The 20,739-nt window shown below is 50.2% G+C and overlaps 1 protein-coding gene across 2 annotated transcripts; it reads right to left on the reverse strand.

Moving 5' to 3' along the window:
- Nucleotides 1-469: 469 nt before the first annotated feature.
- Nucleotides 470-20,691, reverse strand: EPN2 (epsin 2). Of its 2 annotated transcripts, none has more exons than XM_026704432.2 (9): nt 20,586-20,691; nt 9,543-10,326; nt 7,369-7,481; nt 6,432-6,524; nt 5,979-6,138; nt 4,545-4,721; nt 3,618-3,707; nt 3,020-3,244; nt 470-2,382 (listed from the first exon to the last, which is right to left on the reverse strand). In XM_026704432.2, the coding sequence occupies exons 2-9, from the start codon at nt 10,135-10,137 to the stop codon at nt 2,036-2,038; spliced, it is 1,800 nt and encodes a 599-aa protein (XP_026560217.1). In that variant the 5' UTR covers nt 10,138-10,326; nt 20,586-20,691; the 3' UTR covers nt 470-2,035. The 2 variants fall into 2 exon arrangements, with proteins under 2 accessions (XP_026560217.1, XP_087768933.1); XM_087912807.1 differs by lacking the exon at nt 20,586-20,691 and adding an exon at nt 19,203-19,410.
- Between the last annotated feature and the right edge of the window lie 48 nt (nt 20,692-20,739).

Raw genomic sequence — 20,739 nt, forward strand, 5'->3', positions numbered from 1 at the left:
CCTCGCTTGTACACATTAACCGTGCAATGTCTGTCTGTCATGATGGCATCCTGGATTATCAGATATCTTCCCTCAGGGCCACCAGCAAAGCACCCCTCTTGCCACTTTCAACCACACCACTGCTTTTGACAAAGTTTGCCATGACCCCCGCTGGCACAGTCCGCCCACCCCGGCACGGATGTTTCTTCAAAAGAATAAATGATTAAAAGCTACCCAACAGCTGTCCCTATTGCGCACAGCGAGGGTGCAGCATCAAGAGACCTCGTCCAGCGGAGAACATCTGTGTGCAAGCACCCATACGTGTTTATGCGTGCTTTCTTGTAGTTGCCATTTGAAAAGAAAGCAAGAATCTTCAAAGAGTTATTAACTACTTAAACCTGAGTAGGACTTAGTAGGAAAAAAATGAGCCGAAAGAATCAAGTTTACTTTTTGGAGAAGATTGTAAACAGAGCCAAGTAACACCATGGAGTGCATTCTTTAGTTAGAAGAGTTTAGTTAATTAAAAGTAACATTCATACAGCAATGTTTTGTTTTTTTAAGTTGGTGAAAGTATTACAAGAGAGAAGTCATTTATTTTCCATGATCTTCAACCTCTCAAAGGCTTCCAGAAGGTTTTTTTTAACATGAAGTGGAGAGATGGAGTCATAAAACGGGGAAACTGAAAGGCAACTGTAGTGTTTTCCTTTTTAAATGTCACCTTAGCCATATTCCTCTCAAAATTCATGTTACAGGAGCTATTCTATTCACCCCCCCCCAATACAAATGTCTTTGTTCAAAAGTAGGTGGGTTTGTCGATATTCCCTTTAAAATTCTCTTCATGAAAACCAAGAGCTAAAATATTTATATATAAATAAGAAACATTAAATCAAAAAAAGAAGAAGAGAACTGGAAAAGAAAGATGGTATCTTAATTTTTCCACTAAACCTGATAAATCTATCAAAACTATCGACTGTTAAATAAGAACATTATAAAAATTAGCAAGAGTGAAAACGGAACGCTCACCTGGCGAACTCAAATCCAAAACGGCCCTGTCCTTAAAAGTGCAAAAGTATACAAGGATTACTGCATAATAACAAAAGGTCACCCCCAGATCAGTTCCCGAGTATTACCCCAGTATTACCTCGGTATCCCCCACCCTATGCCTTTTTTAAAGCCTTGCATTGCAAGTCAAATTAAAAGGGCACGTGTAACTAATTCCCAAATGAAGCCACCATCAGAAAGCACGGAGCCAAAGCCAGCCCTGAACACCAGGGCAGCCTGCCAGCCCTTCCGAGGGAAGCCACGGGCCGTCCGTGGTTAAGTGTAGAAATTCAACACTGCATACAAAACAGCACACTTGCGGGGTTTCACAAAAACTTTGCGGGACTTCACAGAGCTTGCTTCGGTTCTCCTCCCGCAGACGAGCTCGCCCGGCCCTCCCCACCTGATTCTCAGAGGGGAGGGGGGGGAGGAAAGGGAGGCACAGTTTTGCTGGACATTTTAGTGTGCAAGGATGTATAGAGAAAACAAAGGCCAGGTGCCTCTTTCGCCAAGACTGGTAAGGACTCTGGGTGAACCAAACAGTCTAGAAGAAGAGCGTGTGGTTATGTGCACACATGTTCACTGGCACTCTCTGAGTCTCGAACGGGTGTTTGCAAGCACGGGGTCGGGGCTGGCTCGGGCTGCGGCACTTCCGGGTGCGGCTCATGGTCCTACAAAACAACACAGGGAGGGGGGGCTCTTTGAGGTGGCAAACTCTTCCTATTACCTTGAAATGAGTAACGAAAAGGAGGGAGCAGAAACTGACTCTGGTGACAAACGGCGAAGCGTTTCTGCTGCAAGGCTGCCGAGAACCCGAGCGAGAAGTACCACCTGCGGCCAAAGGGCAGGCTGGGCGAATGGCCGAGGGCACCGGGAGTCCCCGCCGAAGGCGGCTACATACAGCAGCCCGCCAGGCTAGCCGCCCCGGTCTCCGGCACTGGCGGTTCAGCCCAAGCCAGCCTCAGAGGAGGTCCTGCCCGCCTTTCCCAGGGGGGCTCCGCACTCCGGCCTTCCTTCAGAGGAGGAAAGGGTTGGTGGCGTTGGCCGGCTGAGAGACCGAGGCGGGCATCCCCGGGTGGCGGAGAGGCTGTGCCACGGACCCCATCGCGCCCACGCTGCTCACGCCCGGGCCCATCTGGGTTAGAGGGGCCACCGGGCCCGCAGCTGGCAGGGGGGCCAGGACCACGGGAGCCACAGAAGGAAGGGCCCCCAGTTCCGGCCCCAGCGCCGCGTTGAAGGACAGGCTGCCTCCGAGGACGGGGCTGGCCCGCATCTGATTGAGAGTGAGGGGCTGCGGCTGGTTCACTTGGAAGGGGTTGACTGTGGCTGGAGAAGGAGAAGCCGACGACGCTGACGACGATCCTGGGAGCAGAGAAGAGGGGGGAAGAGTCAGTCCACGGCCTCCACGGCCTCCAGTCGGACAGCAGCAAAGAGCTACCCAAGCACATGGTTGCCACCGAGGCCCCGTTCGGTGCAAGGCCAAGAGGCAGGGGCCCTCCCGATGGGCCGTGCAACGCCCACTGCCCAGGAATGGGGGCAGAGGAGGGTCTGCAGCACCCCAGAATCCAGATTCCGCGGCTGGTGGCCAACCAGGAGGGCAACTGAGCAACTCCGGTCTGGGTGGAAATGAAACATGGAACCAGGGTCCTCTCACTGGCCCACAGGAGCCCCCGAGTCGCCCCAAACCTTTCCTCCCAGGCAATTCCCCCCACCCCCCACCCCCAAACCTCCACTGAGCAGTGTGGAGAAACTCCAGCAGCCTCTCAGCTGGCTGGGGAATTCTGGGAGTTGAAGTCCACACTTCTTCCTGTGCTTTAGGATGACTGCCTCAACTGGGCTTCAGCTGACTCCCCAAGAGCCCACCTTGTGTTTCTGGGTCCTGTTCCCGCCACGCAAAACATTTATTCCCTCCAAACGCAGCTACCAAATAAGCGCATCGTGACATCAGCTGCTGCCCTTGAATTCACCTGCCCGTTTCCCACCTTCGGCAATGACGTACCTGGAGCCAAGAAAGGGTTGAGGGACGGTGCTGGCTGGAGGGGCTTGGATACCAAGGAGTCCAGATTCACCAGAGCAGCATTGGAGCCCAAGAAAGACTCGGGCGTTTTCCGAGCGGCGCTCTGTTTACTGCAGGAGGAGGAGGAGGAGGAGGAGAAGGCGGCTGGCTGGCAGTCCGAGAGGTCCGGGCTGGTAGTCCCACTGTTCTGGGCCGACAAAGCAGAACCTGAACCGCGGGAAAGGAAGAAAAGACGGCTCTTGGAAAAGATCGCTCTCAAAAGGACACGTTCCCTCTACTAGGCCGGGCGCTTCCCTCAAACGTTAGCCGGTTGCTTTACTCGTCCCTCTGGTTTTTCTTTTTTCTTTCTGCTTCGTCCAAGGGACTGAAATCCCAGCCTGACCAAGCACTGACCCTGAGAACGCCGACCTGTTTTCCTAAATCTTCACAGGAGTCAGGTTCTCCCTTGTGGCTTTTTTTTTTCTTCTGCTTCTTCTTCTAATTTGGGGGAGGCTATCAAGATCATCCAGCGGTGTTTTCCCGCCAGGTGTCCAAGCCCCCTTTCAGAGCAGCCCAACTACGGGGTCCATTTCAAAGATACCTTGCTTAGTAGTCCGAAGGGTGTCGAATTCAGAAAAGTCGTCTTTAATTGTCCCGTTCAAATTGCTGAAGAGGTCGAAAGATTTGCTACCTGCAATGCAAAACAAGAATCTTGCCACCACAGCCAGGCCTCTTTCTCTATAATCCTAGAAAAATACTGTCTCCGCCAACACCTGCCAATCAGGGTGTTAATTCTCTCTCTCTCTCTCATTAGTGGAGGACAAGATAACTGGTTTCACCCAGCTGCAAAACTCCACCCGAGAATCTTGGCCACCCTGACTGGAGAGGCTGGGATCAGGGCCTTTCCATGTTTGGCTGAGCCACCAGCTCTTGACCCCTGCAGGATGCCCTCACCTAGGGGTCTCCCCCCTCGGCAACTTTCGACTCTGGGACTTGAAATCCACAAATGTTATCAAGTTGCCAAGATTGGAGACCCCTGCCCTAACCTATTTAGCTTCATCAGGAAACCTCTGCTAGGTTCCTTCAGCCCACCCGCCAAAGATTCGGGTGAGTGAATTCCCAGCACATGAGCCTCTCGGGCTCCAGACCGATTGAAGTGGATTTCTTTCAAGAAACAGACCAAGCTACCAGTGGCCTCAGGAATGGAATGGAATGGAAGTGAGAGGAGTCCTGACACAGGAACGCCTGCATCCTAGGAAAACTCCCCCAAGTAAAAAACTGTTTTGCCCAGGGGGGAATGTCTGGGGAATAAAAGGAAAGCGTTAGAATGTCCGCCGCTTCTCCTTTGCTGAAGAGAGACGGCCGTCACCTTTCATTGTTTTAAAGAAAGCCTTCCCATCCCTTGAGCTGGGCTGTTCTTATTTCCCACCTCTGCATCCGCGTGACGGTCATTCTGCCCCCACGTCCAGCCCCTTCTCACCCACAGGCCAGAGAAGATGCCTCAGACTTAGCCAGGCATCCTACTTACCAGAAGCAGAGATTGGCTTGTTGACTGGTGCTGTTCCCCAGGGGTCCACGGCTGTCTTGGTTGCCACAGACGAGGGCTGGGAAGGAGCCCAAGGATCGGCACTCTTTGGGAGAGGCTGGGCAGCTGAGGAGGCCGCGGGGGCTCCCCACGGATCAACGGAGGTGGCTGGTTTGGCACCTGCAGGCAAAGGAGGTACAAACCCCGAAGCTTCACAGCAAAGTCAGACCTTACCAGCGAGAGGGCAACTTCCGTTTGGAGGGGTTTATCTATTTAACCCTAATCCCAAGTCAGATGCTCCCCAACAGGACCAGGGGCAAATAGCACACACACAACCTTTAGAACCCTAAGTCAAAATTTGGTGCGCCATTTTTCACAAGAGAAATCCTAAACTCACACATGGGATTTCAAGTAGGGCAAAGGAATCTTTTGCTGCTTCTGTTGAAGTTAAACAAGGAGCCATTAAGAATCCTTCTTGATCTTCTCAGACACTTAAGATCCACTTATCCGGATCTACTTGCTGCCTGTCCAAGGCATATTACCGTATAACTCATTCATTATAAACTAGTGTCTGGCAGGATTTTTTAATTATTATTTTTTAAAAAACTTAAAACGTTGTTTCTTGATTAGCATAGCATGATTAAGTGACAGAATTAAAATATCAAGTCACTATTCACCCCGTCTTCTTGGCACATTGATTTGAAACATGAGAAACCAAATTCTGTTGGTTGGTTGTGTTGAAAACACACACGCGCACACATTAAGACGTTGATTCACATCTACAAACAGGTGCAGGTTCCCAGTCACTGTGTCCCGAAGATGGGAAAGACCGCAGAGCTTTCCGGAGAAAGCAGCTAATCTCTTCGCTGCTGCCTCCATTTCCTGCAAACGTGTCAACCATTCCAGGCAAGAAGGGCGAACTGCCTGGGGCTTCCCCTAAGTGGAAGCTTCCCGAACAAGCTGCTCTTTCATGAATCGGGTGACAAAAGCGGGCAGACGCAGCAATGGCAGCCCTGGAGGACAAGACCCCCTTCTGAGAAGGCGCTGACTGAATGCCACTGGAAACCCAGTCCAGCTAAGCGAGACTTAAAGGCCTCTGTTCCGCTCTGAGCCGCCCTTTTCAGCGGCATTTAGATGCATAAATCTGATTTCTTCAGCCCCCTCCGAGGGAGCCAAGGAGCTGGCAAGCTAAAACAAGGGCCCGCTATCATCGAATCGAGTCAAAGCCCGCAAGGCATCGTCGCAGCTGCAGGCCCGTTTCCTTCAACCTTGGGGCGGGGGATGGGTGGCATCTCCCTGGGTTTAGGAATAAAATGTTCCCCCAAATCCCGGCCTTCCCAAAGACACCGAACTACAAGGGAGACCCTCCGGGGACCGGCACCACCTCGAGGGCTCTGGGGGAGAGGGCAGCAGCAGACCCCTTTGCCCCACTCTTACCGAACGATTGCCAGGGATCGGAGGGGGCGGTGCTGGCTGGAGCGGCCCTCCAAGGGTCGGCCTTCTTGATTGCAGCTGGGGGCTTCCAAGACTCTCCCTTGGGGGCCGGGGTGGCGGCGGAAGAAGGCAGCGCGTCCATGAGGTCCAGCAACGCTGCGTGCTGCTGACAAAGGTTATTTTTAGCCGGGAACAAACATTCCACGGGACCCCCACAAATCCCCCTTTTTTTCAAAAAGGAAGACGACGGGAGCGCAGGGAAGGGGGCAAAACGCCCCATTTCACGCTTTTCAGGAGCCCCCGGCTGATCCCTTGGCCTTTTCATCCCAGTACGGAAGGGACGCCCCCTTAGGCTAAACACTCTTGTCTCTGAACAGTTGCAGTGCTGGCTCTGTTTCTAATCCGTCCCACCCTCCCCGCGAGCTCCGAGAATTCTTTGCAAAGGATACCGCCTACCTCCTTCTTTTTGGGAAATTTGACAGTATCTCTGCGACTTTCTTCCAACGCCATCTGCAACCTCAAATCATCGCCGCGGCGCAGGCGCTCTTCCTGCAGAGAGGAGGAGGGGGGAGGCTTAAACCAGGGTCCCACAATGGCTCAAGCAAAGCCACAAGTCCGGCTCGGGACTCGTCCGTGCCCTCCCCTTGGCGTGACAGGGAAGGGCACTTTGCTCTGCTGGCACTTTGCTGGCCTAGGCTACAGCCAACACTCCCAGCCCAGTTGCGTCACAGGTAACAGCTTCATTACCTATTCATCTACACATCCCAGGGAGTTGAAATCCACAAGGCTTAAGACGTTGACACGTCTGGAGAGCCCTGATCTGGTGGGCACCAAAACCAAAGAAGCTAAAGCGCCCGCTCTCCACTCCTGCTTCACCTCCCCTGCAGAGGCACGGGTGCCTCGAAGACTCAGAATTTTCCACTCTCGTCCACTGAATGTTTTAGAAGCCAGACTGGGAAACTGGCCCTCAAGGCCTAATCGCAGACTTGCAAAGGTTTTGCTTAGGATTTGACTGATGGTTCCAGAGTGGCCCAATGGGGTGATTCACATCCATTCCCCAAAAGGCTGCCGCTTTCCTTTGATCGTGCGTAACGCGTAACAGCTGTCAGACGCTTCCACGGATCGTCAGCTCCTTGCTTAACCATGACAGCCAAGCTGGGAGGCACGTTTCCAGGAGCCATTTGCAGTTCATAGAGGGATTGGGGCGGTGCCGACAGGGCCCCTGCAGGGTTGCGGAACCGGCCCCCTGCTAATCCAACCCACCACACCCAGAAGGGGAGGGAACCGAGGGCTGTGCTCCTCCCAGCCCTTTGCCTCCTTTCACCTTTCCGGAGGAGACAGCCGAGCAACCCCAGGTGTACCGGGTGATGCTGCTGCTCTGGGAGAAACCCACCTGTTCTGCCACTTCTCTGCTCATGGCCAAAGCCAGCTGCAGCTGCAGTTCCTCTTCCCCGCTGGTCTGAGGCCGGGCCTGCTCCAGTTCCGAAGACACTCTTGGTGAAGTAGCTGCAAGGGGAAAACGGGCACAAGCTCGGCTCTCTCCGAGCAGCTCAGCTGCTGAGGCCTCCCCTTGGCCACCTCAGCCGTCCTCCTCCGCAGGGTCAGCGCCACGTCCACAACTGAGGCCAAGTGGGGGGGGGGGAACGGGACACACATTCCTCTCATCTACCTTTGAACGGTAAGGTCCCCGGGCAGACTAGATTAGATTAGATTAGAACCCAACCCAACCCAACCCTCCTTTTAGTAAGAAACAGATAACCCAGAATTGTAAACTGCCAAATCTGCCTGAGGAAAAGTAAACAGGAGGTTTACAGTCACAGATCTTTGGGGCTGGGAAGAGGGGATTCGCAAAGATGGTTCTCCACTCTAACTTGCCCTCTCCCCAAAAGTGACGGGAGGGGCAGGCTGAGGTTCCCCATTTCGCAGGCTGCACATACAGACTGATCCGAAAGCCGGGTGGGGTGCCAGGAGGGTCTGATTGGGTAGGGGCCCCTAGGCCCCCCACCCTTTAAGATTGACGCTGACACTCTTGAAGGCAGGCCCTAAACTGGACTCACCCTAAACACAGAACTGCTGCCTCTCTCTCTCTCTGCCAGCATGAGGCCCTATCAGGTGGCACCAGCAAGCCGGGCCGAGGGGCAACCTAACAGCCTGGGAGGCTCTTACGGCTGGGAAAGGTTTCCTCTGCTGACACGCACCCCACTGTCTGCCGTTATTCCTTGGAAAAAGGGCACACTTAACGTACAGAAATCCCCAGGCCTCTATCCCAGGCCTCTTCTGTAGGTCAAGCTAGAAGGGCAAAGTAGACAATCCTCATAAAGAAATATTGCCCAAAAGCTACTACGCTCTCCCTGGCATTCTGCTTCCTCCCCAGGCCTGCTTCGGTCCATGAAGCATTCGTCTGGACGCGACGTCAAACCAAGCGAAAGGTTCACCCTCCCCCGGATCCAGACCAGGAAGCCTTGATAAGGACGATTCCAGGCACACCAAGGACAGAGAGCAAAACCCTCCGGACTCAGCGCGGTTGGCCCGAGTACATCTGGTTAGGACAGCTCACCTCCCTCAGTTTCCACATTCAGCTAACTGCAAGTTGTTTCTGAGGCATGCTTAAAATTTCTCCGGGATTTAAAATCACAGCAGCCTTTCGGACTGAGATGCGCCGACTTCCCCGTTACATTTTATAAAACGGTGCCTGCAAATGGGAGCGACCTACCTCCACCTTCCACTCCACATTTGAAACCCCTGATGTCATGAGGAGACCAGCAAGGACAGCTCAATCACCACCATTTCTTAGATTTCCGGAGCGTCCCGGCGTTGCAGTGAAAGCCTCGTCTCCCAACGGCCCAGCCTAAACGGTTTCCTTGTAAGCCATGAAGGGACCCTTTGTTATCCTGCTACAAAGCGCCTGATCATTCCCTCAGATGTTTGCGCAAGATGGCACTGAGTAGATCCAATTCGGACACTCTGAGACCTGCCCTGTCGCCGCTTCCCAAAACCTTTGGATGCCCAAACTACAAGGAAGTCAAAAACTGGAGCTCTGCCATGGGGCAACTCCAGGCTGGGTTCCCCGACACTAGAAGTGACCCACATCCCAGAGGGTATTTCAGCTGGCTGAGCCTTCTGGGGAACCCCAGGGCTCCCCACTAGGTGTGTCTGAGAAACGTTGCCCAAAGGGGGGGGGAAGGATGGCAACCAGGCTTCTCACAGACTCACAGAAATTACCTTAGAAAATTACTATTACCGGTCCAAGAATCTAGTACTCCAACCTTTCAGCTCTAACAGTTCAATGAGACATTTCTCCATCTCTATAAAGATGCAACAAAATTCTCTACCAGAGAAGAAGACTCCAAATTATAACCAAGCGGGATGGGATGGAACACCTGCAGGGAGGTGTCTCCAACACCGTTTCCAACCCAACTCCAGGGCTTCTTATTCTGCTCCGGAGAACATCCAAGCACCAGCCGAGCGAGGGCCAGACCCCAGTAGCTGGTTCGCAGGCCCGCCTCTCCTCCCGTCGGAAGAGGGGCAGAGTGCGGAAGGACCCCAAAGCCCACAACCTGCACTTACACCCATGGTAGGAAGCTGGGGAGCCTCCCGATTTCCCGTACTCTTGCTCGGAGTAGCTGGTGGACAGATTGGGCTGGCTGGACCCTCGACCGAAGGAGATCTGGTTGCTCCCCACCCCGGTGGCCACCTGAGCCATTCGTTCTTTGGTCTTCAGGGCCTGGGCCCTCTCGGCCTTGAGACGCTCGTCGTCCTTCAGCAGGGAGACCAACTGCTTGGACTTCTCGCGCACGTTGATGCCCTGGTCCTTCCCGTCCCGATCCACGTACTGGAAGTCCTTCAACGTCTGGATGGCAAAGATGTTCTCCTTGCACTGCTGGGCCACCCGCTCCGACCCGGTCTTGATCAGGTAATCCAGCAGGGTCAGAGCCTTGTAGACGTGCCTCCAGTTCTTGCCGTGGTCGTTCAGCCGCTTCCAGATCATGCTCATGATTTCCGAGAAGGCCACCACGTTGTACGTCAGGTCTGCAATCTCGGTCATTAAGGAGCTGGAGGGGCCCCAGGGGTCGTTGGAAGTCGCTTCCCGGACCTTAATTTCGGCCTCCGAATAATTGTTCACAATGTTCTTCATCTGCCGCCTGATCGACGAAGTTGTCATTTTTGCCGCCTGCTCCGTCAAGGCAGATCTCTCCCCAAAGTCCTCAGGGATCGGCCGCCAGGCCAACGGTTCCCCCCCTGCAGGTCCCTCGGGCAGGACGATGGAGTGAGAACAACCGACGGGCAGCGAGGTCCGATACAGTCATTTCCTCTCCTCATCAACGGTATGAAAGGAGCCGGGGAGCTTGGCCTGAAAGGGAGGGGGAACCCCGTTAGTAACCCCGTGACAATGGCTCCCTTGCATTTCAAAAGGTGGCCGGACCCAACTCCGGCATCCCACCCACCCGGACATGGCGGAAGGGGACTGTCCATTGGCTCACGGGACCGGAGCTTGCCTCAGCGGCACCTAGCTAGCTACATCACAGCCAAGGCCGCTCCCGAAAGAGGCTCCCAGCCCCACTCCCAGCGATGCTAGGCAGCCCCGTGCAAGCAGTAGCGCTCCAAGAGCTCTTCACCGGAGCCCCCAGACACAGAGAGAGAGAGGACCGCCGGGAGCAGCTCGCATTGCCAGCTAAAGGACCAGGAGGAGCAGGGAACCATGGCCACAGACAAGATGGCAGCCGCTCCTGGAAGCCACTTCTGTTGAGATCGTTTCCCCTCCTCCCTCTGGCCGGTTCCCTGAATCACGGAGCCCCCAGGGACGTAACCTCAGGGCCGAGAACCCACCCTGGCGCACCCGAGATAGGTGTAAGGGCGCCTCCTCTGACCCGCTTCTGCCAAGGCGCCCTCAGGCAGAGCAGAAAAGATAAGACAGATCATCCTTGGGTAAATATAGAAAAGACATGATAAATGGCTTTCATTAGAAGCAAAGCATTACATTAGCAGGGAATTAGCTCTTCTTTAAAGAGGCCCTGGCCGATTATTACTTTGCTGATGAATCGTCCAGGAAACGTGTGAACTCAGCAGAAACGGGGTCTCCACGGGGCCCTGAAGCTGCAACTGCAGCACGAATCAAAATTAAAACTTTATGCAGCAGCTGCTTGGCGAAAACACCCGAACGCGAGTGGACTTGTCCAAGAGAAAAGAGAGGAGGAGGAGGAGGAGGAGGAGAGGGGGAACTGCTCGGGCAGTTGCAGCAAACTGTCAGACGATTGTCCCTCGCTTCTCTCGGGCTCCTGTGATTTATTCCTGCAACTGAAGCTGTATCTGCAATTAGGCCTCCTGATATGCCTGGTGCGGCCACTGGATCCCACCTCGAAAACACTTTGCCTTTTCTGGCCTTCTCAGCCAACGGGCAGCCTGTGACTCAGGCGGAAGGAAGGCAGGGCTATGAACAGCGGAGGAGAGAAAGCGGGGCAGAGGGGGACGCATGTGCAGATTGGAAGCTAAATTCTTCCCCAAACCACATCATGGCAAACGGTCCTTTCGCCCTTGGGAGCTTCTTTGGAGTCCTGTCCTTGGACAAAAACCTTGGACAAAGCATTTCACAATCTCAGAAGCAGCTTCAGATGCTCACAATAGTTGTGGTCCCTAAGGGCCATAAGCCTCGTTTCTAACACAATCTAGGCTCTGTCATGAAAGGAGCAGCTGACACTTTCAGGCAGTTTTGTTTACAGAAGTAAGTGATCCGCCACCGACTTCAGAAATTCTAACTTGTGGTTTCCAAATCCTCAGCGGATTTTAACCTGCGTAGCTTTCCAAAGTCACAATATAGCTTGGGCTCCCCGTTTTAGAGATAGGGCCTTTCTTTTCATTAAGTAGGAGGCCATAGACGTATCTATACAGAGAAGGAATAAATGTTTATATTTATCAGCAATAGGCAGATTAATACAATTCAGCATTCAAAACTCCAAAATGAAGAGCAGAAAACACGAATAATTAGCACCAGGCACAGTGTTTTAGCGTACCTTCAGTCCTGAGGGTTAACTCAAGGTACCCCAGGGGTGTCCAACCGTGACAACTTTAATAGTTGCAGACTTCAACTTCAATGGCTGGCTGGGGAATTCTGGGAGTTGAAGTCCACAAGTGTTAAAGAGGCCAAAGCTGGACACCCCTGAGTGACACTCTCCCACTTGTTAGAGAGCACAGGGCAAAAGGAGATTCATACCGTAATACTCTGTGGGTAAGGAAAGTAAATCACAATTTATTGAAACTGCAGGAAAGTTCTGAGTTTTCAGGATAATAAAAGGCATTTACGTAGCTACAGGTTTTTTAAAAAGCCGATCAAAAGCAACAGCCAGAAGATGTTCCTGCGTTCTTCTAGCGAAAATGTAAAACGTGCCAGAAATGTTTCTTGTTCCAGGTCTGACACCACTTTGGGGAGGGGGGGGGAAGCACAGGATGGCCCAGGCCCCATCTGTTGACTTGGAATCAAACCCCACCAGACTTCAAAGGGGAGCCCGGGACCCCCTGCAGCTCTGGAATCCAACTCTTTCCGGTGGTACAAAAGGAGCCAAAGAGACCCCCAACCTCTCCTCCCCACTGCCCTCCAATTCTAAATGGTCCCTTTTTCGGTGACCTGTGGGGGGGGGGGGTGAACAGAGAACTGGGTTTTCATTACGGCCATTGCTCCAATCTTTCATGAGAGACTTGAGGGAGAAGTCACAAATCACCAGACACCAATAAGACAAAGAGGCTGCGCATTTGACGGGGGGGGGGGGGGGGGGGGGGAAATCAAAAGATTTGTTTCCAGAGCTAAACAGGAAAATGAATCCTATCTTTCATTCTGTCACATGCAAACATACAGACGGTTAACAGATGCCATAAAACTCGGCATTAGGCGTAAAAGTCCACATGCAGGACACACGTCAGATCTTTCCTGCCTTAGTAAAAAAAAAAGGGGGGGCGGGGGAGCCTATCAACAGAAGAACAGCAAGGAGTCCTGGAATTTTCTTGCCTTCCAACTGTCCAAACATGAAGTTCTGCAGGGGGAAGAAAAAAAGAAGAAGAATCAAGCCAAGGTTTAGAAAGTAAAATGTACTCCAGGAGAGGAGAAGAAGAAGGAGGGAATCCGTGTCGTTTCTCTAAAGCACAAACTACTTTACTTCATACAAGTCTCCTGTTTCATCATTCAGGTAACAGCTGCCTAGGCAAACAGAGACCGTGGTGACAGAGTCCCCCCCTTTAAAACTTTAATAGGATTGTCTCACTTGAAGGCAGGCTGACATGCGCCTACTTTTATTTTATCTTCTCCTTCTTCTGCGCTATCCTCTAATCACTCGGGGCTTCTAGAACGAAAGCTTCAGCAAGGAATTGGGGCGAATCTGTTCCCAACTCTCTGACTCTGCAACTTTGCAGTTGGGACTGAGGTGCTTTCGGGAGAATTTTTCTATGGGAAAACAGGGATTACCGGCCAAGTCTATGTGCCTCGGATTCCTGAGGGACCTCATCCGCTGTACCATCGTGCCCCAAGGAGCTTAGGAGTGCCCACCCGCCATCAAGGGATCTGCCTTTCCCCAGCAGGATGAGTTCATCGTGGGCCTTTCGTGCGTGTTGCGCACTTCAAGGCGCGTTACACAATTGGGTGCTTTTGAAACAAAAGCCAGAAGAGATCCTGTTGAACCATCAACATAAATCACTGAGAAGAGAGGAGGAGGAGGAGGAGGAGGAAAACAGGAAACCTGATTCATGAGGAACAACAAGTCCACCAAGTATTTCTGAGATTAAAACACAAACACATTGCTATTTAAGGAATGGAGAGACAGCAGAGAGCTGTAGATATGTGAAGAAGGCCTCAAACCATTCCAGCCCTGGAATTATGCTAATATCATCGCATTGCCCAATGTAGGCTTCCTATCAACAGTACAGCAAAGAGTCATGTAGATAAACACAAACAGACTGTCTGGAGAGGAATGGAGCTGCAATTCAACGTATCTAGATGGTGCAAGGATGGGGAAAGCTAGATTAGAGAGAGAATAAAATCAAATTTCCATACCCAGAGTTTTCTTGGGGTGCAGAGTAGGACCACTGCAGATCTTACACACTGCTGTGGAAACAGAGAAGAAAACCCATTTCATACTTCTCTTGATTTTACAAGGTGTAGAGCCATGTTTATGATAAGATGGGATGTGCCACAGGAAAAGATTTCCCAAATGCTAAATGACAATTTGCTCATTTTAAAATAAAGCTTACAAAATTCAGAACACTTGGCTTGCAATAAATGGTATTGTGAACAATCTGGACATTGCAGGCACAACATCCGTGTTACCAAACCCTCCAGACAATCCTTGCTCAATGATCTTGCATTAGGACATATTAAACTCTCCGCTTTATTGAAATGAAAAACAGGAAGTGTTTGCAAATCACTCCAAAGTACCCTTGCCTTACTGAAGTGCCAACTCTGTTTTTGGTCAAAGGGACTGTAGCAAACTGGCTAAAAAAGGGGGCAACTTTGTCAAGAGTTATCTGTAACATTATTGATTCAACTAAGGCTATAGACAGTTCAAGTATTCAAGACACAAATGTTGCCAAGCCAGCAAGCAATAACAAACAAACAAAACCCTAAACATATACCTGGAATTGGATGTTTGACATAATCTTTTCTTACTTTTGTCCCCTGAAATGCAGAGTTCGTGTAGCATAAAATATACTTAATTTAATTAAGGAGTTAATTTTAATATTCTACCTGCCTTCAGCTAAACCGAGGCGGCATAGAGGATAAAAATCAAGACGTCGTCGTATACTAAGCCGAACAACGAAAGTTTTGTTTGCTTGTTCTCTGCTTCATTTATGCAAGAACAGTTTCATTCTTTAATTGCAGATTCAGAGAGCTGACTAAACCTCATAAATCACAATAGCCCAGAGAAGCTATTATTTACTCTTTCAAGATTAACTCAATGAGATCAAGAGGATACCAGCCTCATGGACCAGTGAACATCGTCAAACAACTTTCAAAACACGAGTATCACTTTAAAGAAGAAAGAAATTATATTATAAAGAAGATCCAGAATTTAACTCCACTTAAATCCCTTAAGTAAGCCGGCAACTACAATCTGGGGGAAGAAGGTGAATCTGTTTTTTGAACCTTTAAAGGAGTTAAAGAGTGTCTGTCTACACATGAAGAACATCCTGAGAAGCAAACATTTTCCACTTCTTCTTTTCTTCATCGCAAGGCATGCAACAAACAATTAACCATTAAAGTTGCTTCCAAAGTCATAAAAGTCTCCCCCAAGCACGTTGGGAAGCTACAGAAACTACAGGGGCATTGAGCACGGGAATCCTTTCTGGCTACTAAAAACCAAGTTTGAAAACAAATACTTTCCATCAGCCATTTATGTCAGTGAGGCTGGCTTAGGACAAGCGAGTTAAAACCTGAAATTCAGGAGAAGCGAGGAACCGGCCTAGAATTCTGTACTTTTCCACTGCCACTCCTTCCATCTTCCCAAGGTCTCAAAGCATGCAGGGATTAAGGGGGGGGGGGCGCGATGCCCCAGGGCCCTACGCAGGAGGATAGCTGAAATTCCCTCTCCTCACACACGGCCCTGCTTCCGGCAAGCAGCTCGCGCTCTGAGGGGTGCCGCGTGGGAAAAGCAGAGAGGGGCCTCTATTTTTACTGTAAGCAAGGCCCGTCACCCAACTCCGCAGTCACTCGGAGAGCAACAGGATGAAGAGATGACATTCGTGGCAGGGCTTGTTTCATACCTTGGGAAGGCTTGTGCTTCGCTCTCACCGACTCACCCTCCCAGCTAGGAAGGGAACTGGTCAAACTTGCAAGCCAGCGTTTCTGCACCTTAGTCCAGCTGTTATAAGCCAGGGGCATCTCAGGTTTGGAGCATAACTTCTCAAACTGACCTATGGTCCACGGAGCAGATTCAGCAGACTGAGTTTCGCTAGCCCTTTCTGTGACCTCAACGGGCAAACGGTTGAGCAACGTCTTTTTGGTTCAGGGTAGCTAAGAACCGCAAGCCAAGCTGTGTTTAGGGAAATGTGTGACTATTACTAATCTTCATCAGATCAGCTTCCAAAGAACCCAGGAAAATAGTTTCAAGATCCAGCAGAAATCCTGCATCTTATGGGAACACAACAGCCGGTTTCTATGTATGTTGGGCTCCGAGTTCACCTCCTAAAAAAGCGCCCTCTTACTATGCTCAGCAAGAGAGGAACCAAAAATAACTGGGGCCAATAAGGAAGGGTTTGCTTGATGGATTCACACCACAGCCCTGATGTCGCCCTGGGTAACCTATTTAAGTCACTGAGAGGCGGCCTTTCCAGGCCTTCCAGGGAAGCTCACAAACCATCAGGCTCATAAAGTGGATTACAACTGCTTTCCCATAAACTGCATTAATATATTTGTATCACATTTATGCTGCAATGAATTAAAAATTAAAAACAAAAGATGAATAAGTTAAACAGCAAATGAAACAATAGCAATTTAAAACGAAATTAAACACAGGCTGCCTTATAGCCCTGTAAAGTGCCAGTTTCTCAGCTTTGTGACTGAGATCCAGACTTCATGTTGTTCTGCAGATGTGATACAGTGTAGTATCTACAGTTCACAGCAAACATGGTCTTTGGCCATATTGGCTGGGAACTAAATGTAATATATAGATGTACTTATGCCAATATATGTGTGTGTGTGTGTGTGTGTGTGTGTTTTCTGAGGTTCTCGGGTATTTGTATGTGGATCTTTGGTTGTTCGGGTTTTCTCCAGCGTAGATTCGAAGTATCTGAGGATCGTTGATGAAGTCTCATTCATCATCTTCAGGCTTCTGTCTTCGGCTCTGTGCTTCTCAGAGTTCACTGAGAAGCACAGAGCCAAGACAGAAGCCTGAAGATGATGAATGAGACTTCATCAAAACGTTGCCTAGATACTTCGAATCTTATGCGGGAGAAAACCCAAACAACCAAAGATCGATCGATCTATCTATCTATCTATCTATCTATCTATCTATCTATCTATCTATCTATCATCTATCTATCTATCTATCTAATGTTTTCTTAAGTTTTTGTGGGTACTTACATGTATGGTATTCAGCTTTGTTCGGGTATTTTCCCACGTCATTATAGTTGTGCTTTTAAAGTTGTAGCAACGTTTCAGCAGAATCTCATCTGCCATCATCAGACGAACACAATACCGAAGCCTGATGATGGCAGATGAGATTCTGCTGAAACATTGCTACAACTTTAAAAGCACAACTATAATGATGTGGGAAAATACCTGAACAAAGCTGAATACCATATTGTCATAAGTATATCTATATATTACATTTAGTTCCCAGCCAATGCACACACACACACACACACACACACACACACACATCATGTGTTACTTTACTCTAGAAAGCTGCAGACAAACCAAAATACTCATTATCTACAAGTCAAGACTTGAACGTTCATGTTGTGTAGTTAGACTGGTTTATTTGATCCCTGGCAAATGGCACTATTCTTCCGCATGAAACTTACTTGCAAGACGTCAGTTAAGATCAGAACGAATGAAAGGAATCTGAAGACATATCGCTAAATGATGGGAGAATGCTTCCGGTTTTAATTCAAAGGCTACAATTTGCCACACACATATGGTGGCAATTACTTCCATTAAATTAGTGGGGCTTAATTCTGAGCAGAAATAGTCTGTTAATAACATTACAAAAAAAATATGTATTCCAATTATATGGCAATGTGTTTACCTTTCTCCGACAATGATAATAAAATACAGACAACTCATATTGTCGAAATGCCACAAATATTTTTTTGCAATGTATTTTGACCTGGAAGCTGCTAAACTGCCAGACAAAATAATCACCACAAATTTCCATTGCAACAACCCTGAAGTTAGGCGTGTGGGTTGCAGTGTCAGTCCCTGCATACGATCAGCCTTTCCTACCCGCAGAAGAATTTTGACACTCTCTATGGGGCTGTTCAGGAGAGCTACATAAATTTAATCTCATGCTTGGCTGACCATGCCTCACATATTTCGGTATAATTTACTCCCAGGTAGGCTTCCACAGAGTCAATTGACAATTGAACATTTCTAAGTGACGCAGAGGCAGTTCATACATATTAAGACTCCTAACTAACTCGGGTGCACAAAAAGGGCACGCACTCCTTCTCAATGAAGTTATCCTAACTCTCTTCACTTGACTTTCTTAAGGAAAAAAAGGAGGGGAAACCCCAATCACAACCCCACTGCACAGATTTCACAAGCTCCGTACCAGCATGCCAGCCCAACTTACAACCGGCTTTCTTCAACATACCACCTCCAGAAACAAGAGGCCAACAACTCGCAAAATTCCAGCACTATCAGCGGAAATTCTTAGCTAATCTCCAAGGCTGAGCAGGGCCCGAAGAACCCATTAACGCTTGGATGGGAGACCACAAGAAGTATCAGAGCTGCAGACTAGACTAGAAAGTAGAACAAAATAAATCCCAGAACAGCAGAACGTACCTGTCTAAGAAGTTAGGTGTGTCTCCACAAAACCACTTGGAGTTGATTTACTATTCCATCTTTACTTAGTTCTAATCCTCTTAAAAGGCACCAAGTGAAGGAAGGTTACTGTACCCAATGCATCTATAACCAAAACTGGAAATTATCGCTTAATTGCAATCAGCCACTATTTTTTAATACTGGCATAAATGTAAGTGCATTTTCTCAACTGCGCTGCTGTACAACAGGGAAGAAAACAAATTTCATCACTGCAAGTCCCTGTGCATTAAAATGTTAAACTCATATTTATATGACATTCAAGTATCTCCCAAACTACACAGACTTCTAATAAAATGTTTTAAAATTCAGTAGTTTGGTAGAGAACCCAGAACGTTTGCAAGGGCAGAACGAACGATTCAGAAAGGAATTATGATCTGCTGATGTGCACAATGCAACAGAAAATAATAGAAAAATAGCTGGAAAATTATTGAACATCAGACCTCTCCTTTCTGACAATTCTGATTCCAATTGACAGAGCAGAAGGAGAAAACGTATTTCCCAGCTACTGACTGTTCTGGGGTTGCTGGAACAACCTTGGATGACACAAAAGAAAGACCGCCAGATTTCACTGCCATGAATAAAAATAACTGCTGCTCTCATCCTAAATGAAAATGACAAAAAAGGACAAAGAAAATCCAGGGTGTTAGGATCTGACCTGCCATACACATCCTTTCAGAATGACTCCTTCACAAAGACGTACCCACCCAACACAAAACACAGTCCCGACTGCAGGAATTCCCAGCTCCGAGAAGACCGCACAGATTCACCGTTCCACCAACGTGTCTGAAGCACCGAAAGCCGTCTGCATTTCAAATCTGATTCCGGATTTGGAGAAAAGAGGCGGCAGAGACTCTCAGGAATCTTGGTTGTGTCACCCACACCACACCTTAGGCCATTCTCCACCCTGTGTGTGTGTATGTGTGTGTGTGTGTGTGTGTGTGTGTGTGTGTTTCAGATAAAGACAAACATCTCCCAGACATGCAGAGAAGCTCCCATAACTCAGACCGACCACTTGATTGACACCTTTCGGATATTCAGGAGCTCAAACACTGGCCTTCTTTCCTTTTGCACACACACAACTGACCCCACCCCACCCCCAAATTCTTCCCTTGTGGGTCCATTTTAGATAATTGCACAACTTTGGTCCCATTTTTGCGTTGAAGCTCCATCCACTTCCAAGTGCAAGCCACACCCACGAGAAAACCACAACAATAATGGGGAATATAAGCTGGTCACAGCTTTCCGCCTATCCCTAATTCTGCCAAAAGGCCACAAGCTTCGGGGTGGGATTGGCTTTGAATCAAAGGCACAAAAGCTGCATGAAACCTGCCTCGGCCGCTGCTGCCGGCTCCCGAATTTCCTCGCTACCCCAAAATTAAAAATTAAAATGAAATTAAAATGAAATGTCCTCCTCCCAAGGCCCCCTCCGATCAGGAGAGGTTGATGAACGGTCCCCCATCTGCATCAGCCAGGAATAGTTGGGGATACAGCCAGGAAAGCAAAAAAAAGGGGGGGTGCAAAAAGGGGGTCAGCCCTTCCCTTAGATGCCCCCCATGCAAACCCATTTCGAAGGGGGAGGGGTCTTTGTTGTGCAGGGAGCATCTTTTACCCAAGGGGGAATGAAATGGGGCGGGGAAGGGGGAAGTCACACCAAGGCAGGGTTGACCCCATGCCCCCCCCTTTCTGGCCCCACAGGACCCCCCACCCTTCAAAAAAACCCTCTCCTTTCTTCCCCTTCCCCCCCACCCAAAGAAACACAGAATAACCCCCCACACCCACAAAAGCGAGCCCTCCCCAACGTGGTTCCCCCCTTCCCTCCGTGGGGTGGCACCCCCTCCCCACCCAGAGACCGCCCCCGTCAGTGGGTGGGGTGGGGGCGCCAGCGGAAGCCCTCCTCCCTCCAAGCCCCTGGGGCAGGCCAGGGTCGGGGGGGGCTCCCTTCAAAAGGGGGGGGCTGCGTCTCGGGGAGCAGAGGGGCAGCCAGAGACCCCCCTGAGCGACCCTCCCCCGAAAGAGCCTCCGGAGCAGCCCCGGGGGGGCTCCTCAGACCCGGGGCCGGCCCCGTCTCCCTGCTCGGCGTCTCCCACCTGCTGCCGGCGGGCGTTGCTGGGCTCCGGGCTCCGGCGGCCGCCGCCGCCGCCTTCGACACCCGCCGCCCACACGCGCCATCCAACATGGCGGCCCCGCCGAGGGAGGAGGGGGGGAGGGGGAGAGAGAGAGAGGAGGGGAGGGGAGGGGCGC

The sequence above is a fragment of the Pseudonaja textilis genome, chromosome 14, assembly GCF_049901715.1.
Source record: "Pseudonaja textilis isolate UNSWEBS1 chromosome 14, rPseTex1.2, whole genome shotgun sequence".
Lineage (NCBI taxonomy): Eukaryota > Metazoa > Chordata > Lepidosauria > Squamata > Elapidae > Pseudonaja > Pseudonaja textilis.

Bases quoted from the DNA above. Each gene is read 5' to 3' on its own strand.
- EPN2 (XM_026704432.2), bottom strand. From the start codon at position 10,137: ATGACAACTTCGTCGATCAGGCGGCAGATGAAGAACATTGTGAACAAT. The intron at 6,525-7,368 runs GTGGGTTTCTCC...TCCTCTCTGCAG, and splicing joins GCAGAGAAGTGGCAGAACAG to GAAGAGCGCCTGCGCCGCGG. The intron at 3,708-4,544 runs GTAAGTAGGATG...TTTGCATTGCAG, and splicing joins CAAGCCAATCTCTGCTTCTG to GTAGCAAATCTTTCGACCTC.